The 13,058-nt window shown below is 37.2% G+C and overlaps 1 protein-coding gene across 1 annotated transcript in view; it reads right to left on the minus strand.

Moving 5' to 3' along the window:
- Positions 1 to 13,058, minus strand: part of CPA6 (carboxypeptidase A6) — a 337,239-nt gene that overhangs the window by 192,709 nt on the left and 131,472 nt on the right. The window contains exon 2 of the mRNA XM_036742096.1: positions 4,374 to 4,449. Within this exon, the coding sequence (XP_036597991.1) occupies positions 4,374 to 4,449 (76 nt within the window). The remainder of the gene's footprint in view (positions 1 to 4,373; positions 4,450 to 13,058) is intronic.

Genomic DNA, 13,058 nt, shown 5'->3' on the forward strand with positions numbered 1-13,058 from the left:
TATTTCTATAATGCAATTTTGCAGGATGAGCAAAGGATGGGGGAATTTTTCAGGATGAGAGAAGGGAGACTATATTATTACTTTCAAAATAAATTAGCATTTGAGAGGAAAATGCCAAACTTAAAAATCATATTTAAAAGAAACTCTCCAAATAAAGACAAGAAACACAAACCTTAACATTTAACTCAATCCCACATCTTTAGGTATGACTTTCATTTAAGCAACCTGAGGCAAATAATTATATATTTCACTTCAAAGATCTCTATCTTAAAGAATTATGATTTTCCCTGAAAATATGCTTGTTAAGGCAATCAGTACATGAGAATCTCTTTCCCTCCCATTTGAATAGGCTTAAGGTGGGCCCTAGGTGGAGCTGACTAAGGGAGTGGGGCCATCTAAGGAAGGTCTGATTAGATCCTTGCTCCTAAGTTTGCCCCAAACCCCTAATTACTAGGTCCTAAGCCGATGTGGGCGTGAAGCTCCCAGGGTCCCAAGGGGAGATGCTAAGACCAGAGCCAATCATAGGAGCTTAAGTTCTGGATCACGTCTGAAACTGTGTAAAAGGAGAGAACACAACTTGGAGATGGAGACGTGTCGGAGCCAGCAGCAGCGACAGCAACAGTAACAGTGACAGCTGAAGCTGAAGCCAAAGCCAAAGGAGCTGAAGCAGCAGGTGCTGTTGGTAGCAGGGCTGACCCTCCTTCGGACCGGAAAGTGCTGAGCAAGGGCTTGAGGCCAGTGGGTCATCTTCTTACAGGAGGGGGGAAGCATGAATATGATTTGGTTTAATGTCATCACGTTTTTCTGTAAGCTCAGGGTTACTCTTGTGAGGCAGACTTATTGGGCCTGGAAGCTTTTGGCCAGGATATCGAATTGGGGACACTGGTTTGTGGGTCTGCTACTTTGGAGCTTGAATAAATGCTTTAATTCTTCTGCCTTCTACTTAGAGAATTCCTTATATCCTGCGATTCTGAACCATTCAGGCATATATATGATTTTCTTTGAAATCATAAATTCTGCCTTCATAATATAATGTTTCAGCTATTCCCTAAAATTCCCTTAAATTTCTTTTTGCTACATTTTAAAAACTCACTTCTATTCTCAGGAGATGTAAAGGATATATTATCACCATCTTATCTGTATCAACTCCAACCTAAAGTTAACTCTCAGTCAAGTGTAGACAATTTATATGATCAGTCATTAATTAATCAATGAGTTTATGTGCTAGGTACTCTATTAGGGGCTGGTAACACAAATACAAGGAATGAAACAATCTCTAGGTTTAAAAAACTTACTTTCTAAGAGGGCAGGGAGAAAATAAGTACATGTAAAAATATATGAAATGTAACTATAAAGTGAATAAATACAAATATATACACACACATTTAGTAGTTAAATACAAAGTTTTTGGGAGAAAGGGCAGTAGTATTTGTGGAGAGAAGATTGGAAACACCTTCCTGGAGAATGCTTGAATTGCCTCTTAAAGGGAAAAAAGGGACTCTACCAGATGGGAATTAGGAGGTGTGTTTAAAATGGTCCTAGAGACCATTTAATTTAATTTAATCATTTTAATGATTAAATGCTGCAATTTAATCATTTTATTAATAATGCCAGCATTTTAATAAAAGGACGGTCATTGGCATCTCTCTCTAAACCACAGACAAGCATGGTGACAGGCTCAAGACTTATATGTTCTTTTGGAAGAGGATTATTTAAAAGGATGACAATCAACTCTGATTGGTTAACAATTAATAAATGTTTGACTATTACAATGAAGGGCTGCACCTGATCTTTGATTAAGTCATTTAGTTCTTAAGTTACCCCCAGCCTTAGGCAATCTATTAAAAGAATTTATGCTCACTCATGCCTGAGCAGAACACAATGGTTGCCCCACCTGGGTGGGGTCTAGATAGAGGAGAAGGTTAGCTCAACCTTCAGAGACTTTTGAAGTGAAGATTAAGAGAAGGGGGAAATCTGAATCTCTCCAAACTATTCCCCAAATAATTTCTCTTAGAGGGAGTATATTCCAGGCCTGTGGGATGGCCAGTACAAAGACATGGAGGTGGGATGCTATGTGTGAAGAAAAGAGAGAAACCCAGTTTGCCCAAATCTTAGAGTGTAAGGGACTATCTAATGAGAATGAAAAAGTGGAGCTGGAAAGAAATTCACTCAGTCAATTAGTCAGTTCAGTCAACAAACAGTTATCAAGTTTTTACTACTGGGAGGATTGGGAAAGCCTTCTGAAGAAGATGAGACTTGGACTGAACCTTGAAGAAGATAGGTGGTAGAGGTGAGGAGGTTGTCAAGTTGTGAAGGGTTTTTTAAAAAATAGAATTTTATTGATTTAAAAAAATTTTTATACCATCTATATTTTTCCTATATCCTTTTAAGTAGAATTTTATTCATATCTTTTGTTTTCACATTACTTATATTTCCCTCTGTATCTTTCTCCTTCCTTCTTAATCATGCCTTATAATTTAAAGCAAAAAAGGAAGAGGAGAAAAAAAATTAGCAAAACTTATCAACATAGAAAATAAAAATCTACTATGGTATGCAGCATTCTATTCCTATGGACCCTGATCTCTGCAGAGGAAAGGGGAGGGGGGAGGATTCCCACAACAATTTGGTGCCACACTTGTTCTTTATCATTTCGCAATATTCAGTTTCAATTGTTTTGTGGTGCTTGTTCTTTCCATTTCCTCTGTTAGCATCGTGTATAATGTTCTCCTCACTGTGCTTACTTTTGTGAAAGGTTTTATGAGCCAAACAGAGGGGTTTATATTTTATCCCAGAGGCAATAGGGAGCCATTGCAGTTGATTGGGTAAGGGAGATACATGGCCAGATCAACATTAAAGGAAATTACTTCGGCAGCAGAGTATAGGATGAATTTCAGGGAGGAGAGATGTGAGGCAGGGAAGCCAGTTCAGAGACCTGGCAATAATCTAGGAAAAGGTTGATGAGGGCCTGGACTAAGGTGGCTCAAAAATGGAAAGAAAGGGTTAGATTTGAGAGATTTTGTAGAGGATGAAAAATTGAAATTCAAGAATATAGTTAAACATTCATTTCTGATAATACTTTCAAGCTCCTTGAACAAATCCCTTATTAGGCCTACTAATAAATAATGAAAGGAAATGACTTGAATATCTATAATTTTCCTTATCTTGATTCTGATAAAAGTTTTAATTAGAAAGAAAGAGGTCAGAAAGAATTAATATTCACAGCCAGCAACAACAGTAATAACAGGTGGCATCATGTGGTGGATAACGAGCTGGTCTTCAAGTCAGTAAGATGTGGATTCAAGCCCTGCCTTTGACACATATTGACCTTGACCGTGTGATTATGGATGAGTCATAACATTCAGTGTTTATGCAATTCTTTAAGATTGTAAGTTGCAGAGAAGGTATTGATCTGCCTTGTAAGAGGGAGTTCCCCATATCAATGAAATCAAAGGTCCAGTCTCTATCCCTGACAATAATGATCTCATATTAACATCATGAGTTAGTGTTTACCAAGTGCTTTACTCATTTTTGCATTGTGAGACAAGTTGTGTAAGCCTAATTATATCCATCTAATAGATCATAAAATCATAGCATTGCAGATTAGGAGTTGAAAGAGACCTCGGAGGGCTTCTAATACAACCTCTTCATTTTGGAGAGAAGGGTCACTGAGATGCTGGGGGTAGAGGGAGGGGAAGTGATTTGCCTTAGGGCATACAGGTAGTAAGTGACAGAGCTGGATGAGAAACTGAGGCTCAGGGTAAGACGAAGTAATCTGCTTAGGGTAATACAGCTAGTGAATTCTGTAAAATAAGCAGTAGGACACTTGGAGTCAGGAAAGACCTGGATTCCAGTCTTACCTTTGACATTTGTTAATTTTGGGATCATTGAGAAGTCATTTAATGTCTTTAAACTTCAGTTTCCTCATCTTTAAAATGGGGAAAATAATACCTGGAATATCTACTTCATAGGATTGTTGTGAGGCCCAAATTCATTATATTTGTGTGTGTGTGTGTGTGTGCGCGCGCGCACGTGCACGTAGTACTTTGGAAATCCAAAAGTGGTATATTATAAATGCTATATACAAAATTATTATAATTATCATTTCAAGATTTCTGACTCCAAGTCCACTTCTGTTTTTCCCCATACCATGTTAGAGGAAAAAAAAAGCAAAGGAATTGAATAATATATGGACTTGATTATCTGCTTCTGAATAGTCCTATGTTAATTGGGTTTGAAAAAAATGCTTTTTAAGTTCTTTTAGCCTTTTATTCCTTGCCTTTTTGATTCTAATTCCTTAAACAACTACAAGACAAAAGCCACAGTAACTTCCAGTATTGAGTGCCTACTTGGAAAATTGTAAATATCTGTCTTACCTTAAATTGATGGCATATGTTCTTCAGTACATGTGCCTCTCCCTCTGTTTCTGGGACAAGTCTTATCACCTTATCTCTGGGAAAAAGAAAAAAAAACCATGAAACATTTTTCTTTCAAAAATAATTTTTAAAAGAGTAACATTAACTAATTTTCTTTTCTGAATTTTAAAAAAAAAATGCAGGTCCTGCCAACCTGGAAGTGTTTCAAATACTGATCTAAAGATGGCTTGCGTGTCTTATGTTTTAGCACCAGCCTTGCTAAGTTCAAACAGGCTCACCTCTAAAAGGTCTGGCCAACAGATGATAAATTTCCATTGCAGATGGGAACTCAAGAATGACTGAATCTTTACATTTCCTGAAGTATGGAGCAATTGTGGTCTGTCTAGAAAAAATGGTAACCCATTCTAATGAAACCACAGATGCTTGAAACGTTTTTAATTTTATAAAAACTTTTTATTGATAACTTTAATTTTTCATGTCACCTTCCTTTTCAAATATGTCTCTTCTCCTTCCCTTCCTCAATGGGCCATATCTTCTATATAGAATAAAAAAGAAAAGAGGAAAAAAAATAATCCAGGAAAACTAATTAAAATATCAATCAGATTTGATGGTATATTCAGTGGTTGAAACACATGGTCCCCCACTTCTGTAAAGAAGAGGGAAAGGGAGGTGCATTTTCTCATATCTTCTTTAAAGCCAATTTGATTTTTATAATCATATGATTTTCAGTCTTGGTTCTGGTTATTGTTGGTGTTCTTTCTGTTTACATTGCTATAGCCATGGTTTGTATTTGTTTCTTAATTTTCGCTTATTTTACTAGTTCATAGAAACCTTTCTATGCTTCTTTGAATTCTTTATATTTGTCATTTCTTATGACAGAAATATTCTGTTAATTTATGGGCCACAATCGGTTTAAGCATTCTCCAATCAGTGCGCAGCTTTATAAGAAGTGTTGCTATGAATATTTTCAGTATCTCATAATGGATAGGGAGCCATCATCAATCTAGAAGACTTGAGTCCTGTGCCACGTACTGCTTGTGTGACCCTGGGCAAGTCACTCAGTCTCTCAGTGTACCAGGCAGTTCTTTAAGACTATAAGTTGTAGGGAAGGTGCTGATATATATTGGTAGAGGAAGTTCCTCACAGGAAATTCCTTATGCCAATGAAATCATAGGCCTGATTTCCTCTAATCCCCAAATAAATATTTTAGTGTATATGGGACCTTTATTTCTGCCTTTGACCTACCTAAGATATGTGGCCAGCAGTGGGATCTGAGTCAAAGAGTATGAATATTTTTGTCACTTTTTAAAAGCATAATTTCAAATTGCTTTTTATTATGGTTGAAACAATTCACAGCTCCGCTTAATGAATTATTAGCATGCCTATCTTTCTACAATCCTTCCAACATTGGTTATTTCCATCTTCTTTTCTATCTTTATTAATGAAGCAAAACCTTAGAGTTATTTTCATTTGTGCCCCTTTCATGATTAATGATCTGGAACAATCATTCATCCTTGAAGTATTAAAGTAGGAGGTGAAAAAACTAAAGATGACATTATTTTCTGATCAACTATCACATTGTAGTTGCTTAATTGCATTAATCTCATTTCTTCTTTGGTTGGTCTTTTCCATCTCTCCTTAAAGCTACCAAGTTGTCCTTAGGTGGCATCTGTAGACTCTAGGGCCTCTAATTTTAGAGACATAACAATCAATCAATCCACTGGTCTTCCTGACTCAAGTCTCTGCCTTCTTTAATCAGTCCTTCACACAGCTGCCCAAATAATATTCTCAAAGTACTGTTCTGATTGTGTCACTGCTCAATTAAACTGTAGCAGCTAATTGTTCTCCTTGTTTCAAGTATATGCCGTCTCCAATTCATCCTCCAAACAAGAGTCACTAAGTTATTCCCCTACTCAATAAAATCCAGTACTTCCTAATGCTTACAACCAAATATACAGGGTCCTTTGGTATTTAAAACCCCTTACAACTGGCCTTCAACTAACTTTCCAGCCTTAATATGTATAATTCCCCCTCACATATTTTTCAGTATAGCCAAACTGCCCTTTCTGTTCCTCGTATACTTTATTCCATTTCCCATTTCTCTATCTTTGCACAAGTTGTTCCTCATGCCTGGGACATATACTTTCCTTATATCTTCGCCTAGTCCCCTAAAAGTTCTAGAAACTAGAACCTCTAGTTTCCTTCAAAGCTTAGTTTAAAAACTACCTCCTATGTGATACTTTTTCTTGAACTTCCTTATCCTTCCTTCACATCTTTCTACATTACCTTGTAATACACACACACACACACACACACACAGCACGTGCACACATACACAGAGCCAGGTGGTACAGTAGATAAGAGTGCTAGGCCTGTGTATTGGGAATCAAGATGGGCTCTTAGCACTTATTCAACCAAGTACCCTTGAAGAATTTGGCCTTTGTTTCCTTGATTAAATTAGGAGTCCTTGATGACCTCCTTGCCTCAAGGGAAAGCCTAGTTTACATGGGTTTGAGTGACATGTTCGTGACATCAGAGGCTTTTAGACCATGCGGGATTAAGTTGCATTTTTGTGATGATATTAGGTCATGTGGGTGAGTTGCATGTGTGACTCACCTTTGACCCTGAACAAGATATATAAACCCAGAGGTTGGCTTTCTCTTTTGGAGCTCTGAGCCACAGCAGGAGTGGTGCATGACTCTAGGTAAGCCGTTGTTATGAGCTCCCCGGCTTTGAAGAAAATCCGGTTGTTGATGCTTCTCTGGTAACTGTATATTGTGATTTTGTAAGACAGAAATCTATCTGTTGATTCATGCTTATTTGCTCTGTTTGTATTTGCTCTGAAGCTCAGGGTGCTGGCTTTTCCCCCTGAGCTGAGTGAATGATATTTGTATGTTGCATTAAAGTAAGATTATTAACCCTTTAACTTTGCTTTCCTTAGTAAAGCAGATCAAAAGAACCTGTGTTGGCAGCTTTCTGTGTGCTGGTTGTTGGTGGGTCTTACACCCATATAGCAGCTGCTAGCAGATTGTTGCAACAGCCTTGAGTCCGGAAGACTCACCTTTTTGAGTTCAAAAGCGGCCTCAGACACTTAGGAGCTGAGACCCTGGGCAAATCACTTAACCCAGTTTGCTTCAGTTTCCTCATGTGTAAAATGAGCTGGAGAAGTAAATGGCAAGCCACTCCAGTATCTCTGCCAAGAAAATCCCAAATGGGGTCACAAAGAGTCAGACACGACTGAAGAAATGACTGAACAATGATGAATGTGTATATAAATATATTTCATATATAATATAAATAACATATTTATATGTATACATGTCCTTTTTTATGATAGATAGAATGTAAATTCCTTGAAGGCTAGAACTGTTTCTTTTTTATCCAGAGCAACTAATACAGTATCAGCCCATTCATACTAAACACTTAATAAATGCTTATTGATAATGAAATCCAAGAAAATGTTAAATGAAGACATAATGATAGTATTGGGACAGAAATCTTTTGAGAACAGTGCATAGTAGACAGCAAGTGAAGAAAATCACTGATGACAAAAGTCAAAGAGCTTTTTTCTCTTTTTTGCCTCATTGTTAAATGGGAACTTTATATGGTATGGTATTGACTCCACTACAATAGAATTTCTTTTTCCTTTCTTGTATGATTTAATTCAACTCAACAAACATTTAAATGCCTACTATATGTAAGACACTATACTAGGTAGTGGGGGTATAGAGATAAAACAACACAACATTTCCCATGACCTCAAGGATCTCACTGTCCAATTGGGATGGGGAAGATAAGACATATACTCAAATATTTACGGTACCAAGGATAATGCGACAAGAACAAAAGAGAGAGCACTAATAAATATTCCTTTCTCAACTGAGAAAAAGCAGGGAAAGATTGATGGAGGAGGCTTTTGAGCTGAGTCCTGAAAAAAGAGAAGAATTTCAATAGACACAGAGATAGAGGAAGAATGTTCCAGGCCTGGTGGATTGCCTTCACCTACGAATGGAGGCCCAAGAGGGCAAGATGAGATTCAGAAACAATTAATAATACCATCTGACTAACACACCAACCAAAAACCAAAAAAAAAACAAAAAAAATACAACACAGAAAAAGGTAGAAGAAAGCTAAGCACAACAAGGTAGTTTCGAATTGACTTAGATAGGGCTTAATACTACAAGGTCCAGGTATGTCAAATGACAAAGAAATATATTTGGCAATAAATATTTTCTTTCTCCTTTCTGTACAAATGCACCATAAATACACTTTATTACAAGCAGATACTATAAATGTTTTCATCCTACTATGGATAAAAAATGCATTGTATCAATTGATGCAGCTTGGTCCTTTGAGGTATTATTAAATTCTAATATGACCAATATGGTAGGGGATTAGACTTTACTCTGATCCTCACAAACTCTTACAACTTGCCAAAATAAGAGTTATGTACAAGAGGTAAAGTTGCAGCTGTGTCCACAGGCCAAGATGTTAAGAAGATTAATGAGGTAGCAGTGTAATGAATTAGTAGTAGAGAAGGCTAACATCCCATTCCCCAATGTGCTCACTCAGCATCTGCTAGCCCCTAAGTACCTTACATTCCAGCTAGGGTGGCACAACAGGATCCATGGACTTATTCATTGGGATCTGTTCAGTAATTTCCTTGCTGTTTTTGTAGTCTTGGTAAGTACATCCTGCTTCTGCCTTCACCTCACCTTTTTTTTTTTTGGCAACAAGAAACAGAATAACTTTGCTCAACTGTTCATAGCCTACCTCATCCCCTTGGGAGGAGGACATGGAGATACAGGAAAGCAGAAGCTTCTTCTACCTGGGGTAGCAATGTGCTGTGCTGTAGCAATACTCAACCAGAGAACTAAGGAACCGAAAAGGGTGCTAGCATGTGTTGGGAATTCCACAAAATCTGAAGGAAAGGGGATTAGTATCCATGGATCCACCATTAGTATCCACCAATCTATCCCTAAGAAAACACTTGAGACAGATAATGTGGCTGAAAAAAAAAGTGAATTCCCCAGCATGGGAGATGGCTGAGACAATTTTCAGATTCAGTACTGGGGGATCTGACATCAAAAGGAAAAGAGGCAGAAAGGGGAATATATGGAAAACAGACTGAAATTATCAAAGATCTCAGGAAGAAGAAAAATCAGTTAGAACCTTGAGTACATGCAGAAAAATCAACAGGGAGGATATTAAAACAGAAGAGAAGATGGCCTCCAGGTGATCTAAATGAGTCCAGACATCTTTGAATAATGATTGCAAGACAAAGGGAAGAGTGCCAACACTTGATAAAACACAAGACCTTATGGATTCTTGGTAGTACATGGAACCACAGCAGGATGTTCCTGAATAGTTCAAGAGAGAAATAAAAATTATGAAAGCAGAATTTACGTCTTGCATGGCAAAAATAATTGGCAGAATAGAAAAACTTGAATCCACAGTGCAAGAACATGACAAGCCAAAAAACCTGAATACCATAATACAAGAAAATTGCCCAGAATTTTTGAACATAGAAAACAAACTTCTAATCGCAAAAACTCCGTTCACCCCCAGAAAAACCAAAACTCTGTACTTCAAACTCAGATATGTTGGTGTTAAATTTCATAATTCCAACAAAGATTTCTGCAAGCAACCAGCAGAAAACTCTTCAAATATAAAGGAAAATTAATTCAAATGTCATAAGAATATTTTGCACCCACCAGAAACTACAGAGCAAAGTGGAATAATCTGTTCTGGACAGCAAAGCAGCTCCAGATACAACCCAAAGTGACATAAACTGCAAACCTGCACTTAATCATCAATGAAAAAAGATGGACTTTCAATAAAAGAAATTTCAAGCATTCCTGTTAAAAACTAAACCAGATGTGAGCATATTATTTGTGTTGCAAAAGCTTCAAAAAACAGAAACAAAATAAGTAAACAAATACAGTAACTGATGAAAACACAAGTAAAGAAATGAATTGACCCAGGAGAAAAAAGGGGAAAAAACTAGAAAAAGACACATATGGAATTAAAAACAGCAGCAGTGACAACCACAAAATAATAACATAGTGATTGTTAACCAATTTCTTTCTAAAAGTAATCAAGGTGACAAGGGAGAAAATAAAACTTAAATCAAAGAAATAGTAACGGTGGAGGAACAGGTCTGAAACATCAAGTCTACAGCTCACAACACCAATGAATCAATGTCTTTTTGTGGGACTAAGGTGCATAATGGGGGGGGGGGCACATAAAAGAGTAGGGAGAAGGAATTAGATAGTGGAGAATGTATGACTAATCCTATCAGATCAATGTAAACAACGATGGGAAAATAACTTGCATACAAGTCTCTCAGGAGAAGAAGGGCTATAGGGCAAAGGGAGGGAATGAAACAGGTAGAAAAAGAAGAAATCTATGTGAAATGGCAGGAGCAGGCTTCTTCTGAAGAAAACTCCCTGCAAGGGAAAAGATAGTCTGAAATGGGAGATTGAGACCTTACAATGGGTAGAATCTGCAAGGATTTTGCATTTAGTGAGACCACTACCGGTGAGAGTGTTTTGCCTTCATTGATAACATCCTGCATAAGGACAAAGGGAATTGGAGAGCTCCCTGGGGGCAATTGACATTAAGCTGGGTGGGAAGACAGGGATCCAGAGAGGAGATTTCAGGTAAATGGGAAAGAATATGAGCATGAGGAATATAGGGGAGTAGTGATGAACTAGGGACAAAAGAAAGTTTCTGCCACAGGAAATACTTCTATCCTTGCTATCTCTTGTACAGACTGATACTTCTAACAGTGAAGCAAAACAGAAAAAGGGGTGGAGGGCAAGACCTACATAGAAACAACTTAGAAACTTTTGGAAAAGGACACTCAAAATAGTACTTTAATTACATGTGAAACTGAGAGACAAAAGAAGGAATTAATAAGAATAAGGACCATTAAAGAATAAAAGTTTAGAATAGAAAAAAAAGGAAGAAAATTAATGAAGAAGATGAGAGAAAGAAATCCTTTTTAGAAAATGTGAAGAAAATGAAAAAAACAAAACAAAACAAAACCCTAACAAACAAAAGATGTTGAAGGGGAGGAGAGTAAGGAGAGAATGTTACTTTACTTAACTGAGAGGGAAAAAAGAGAAAAATGAGATATCTAGATAAAAGGACAAAAGAAAAAGGAGTTAATAAATTAAGTAAAACTCCAAAAGCCTAGAAAGGATTGACAAACAGAAAGGAGGAAGGCACAAGGGCTTGGAATATGGTATTCCAGAGGTCAGTGGAGCTAGGATTAAAACCAAGAATCACCTACCCAGCAAAACTGAGTATAATGCTCCAAGGCAAAATATGGATTTTCGATGAAATAGAGGACTTTTCAGCTTTCTCAGTGAAAAGACCAGAGCTGAATAGAAAATTTGACTTTCGAATATGAGAATCAAGAGAAGCATGAAAAGGTAAACAAGAAAGAGAAATCCTAAGGGACTTACTAAAGTTGAACTGTTTTGTTTGCGTTCCTACATGGAAAGATGATGTGTGCAATTCATAAGACCTTTCTCAATATTAGGGTAATTGAAGGGAATATATATATATATATATATATATATATATATATATATATATATATATATATATATGCAGATAGATAGATAGATTGATAGAGGGCACAGGGTGAGTTGAATATGAAGGGATGATATCTAAAAAATAAAATAAAATTAAAGGGTTGTAGAGGAATATGTTGAGAGAGGGAGAAAGGGAGATATAGAATGGCGTAAATTATCTCACATGAAAGTGTCAAGAAAAAGCAGTTCTGTTGGAAGGGAAGAGGGGGCAGGTGAGGGGGAATGAGTGAATCTTGCTCTCATCAGATTTGACTTGAGGAGGGAATAACATACACACTCAATTGGGTATCTTACCCCGCAGGAAAGTAGGGGGAAGGGGATAAAAAAGGGGGGATGATAGAAGGGAGGGCATATCAGGGAGGAGGTAATCAAAAGCAAACACTTTTGAAAGGGACAAGGTCAAAGGAGAAAATTGAATAAAGGGGGACAGGATAGGATAGAGGGAAATATAGTTAGTCTTTTACAACATCACTGTTATTGAAGTGTTTTGCATAATGATACATGTGTGGCCTATGTTGAATTGCTTGCCTTCTTAGGGAGGGTGGATGAGAAAGGAAGAGGGGAGAGAATTTGGAACTCAAAGTTTTAAAAGCAGATGCCCCCCAAAAAGTTGTTTTTGCATACAACTGGGAAATAAGATATATAGGCAATGGGGCGTAGAAATCTATGTTGCCCTGCAAGAAAGTAAGGGGAAAGGAGATGGTGGGGGGAGTAGGGTAACAGAAGACTGGACTGAAGAATGGGGCAATCAGAATATATTATATCTTGGAGTGGGGGGAGGGTAGAAATGGGGAGAAAATTTGTAACTCAAAATCTTGTGGAAATCAATGCTGAAAACTAAAAAAAATTAAATAATAAAGTATGAAATTCAAAAAAATAATTTAGAATTATTCTAAGAAATTGAATGTCCACATACTGTGACCTGGCAGAGCTTCTTAAACTGTAGGTTTTGACCCTGTATGGGGTCACAAAAAATTTGGCAACAGTAAAAGGTTTTTGAATGTGCAACAACCAAAAATTAATTAAAAATCAAACTTGTAACGAATCTGATGTGTTTCTGGCAGTGCTGGCTGGTGCTGCA

The sequence above is a fragment of the Trichosurus vulpecula genome, chromosome 1 (assembly GCF_011100635.1).
Source record: "Trichosurus vulpecula isolate mTriVul1 chromosome 1, mTriVul1.pri, whole genome shotgun sequence".
Classification (NCBI taxonomy): domain Eukaryota; kingdom Metazoa; phylum Chordata; class Mammalia; order Diprotodontia; family Phalangeridae; genus Trichosurus; species Trichosurus vulpecula.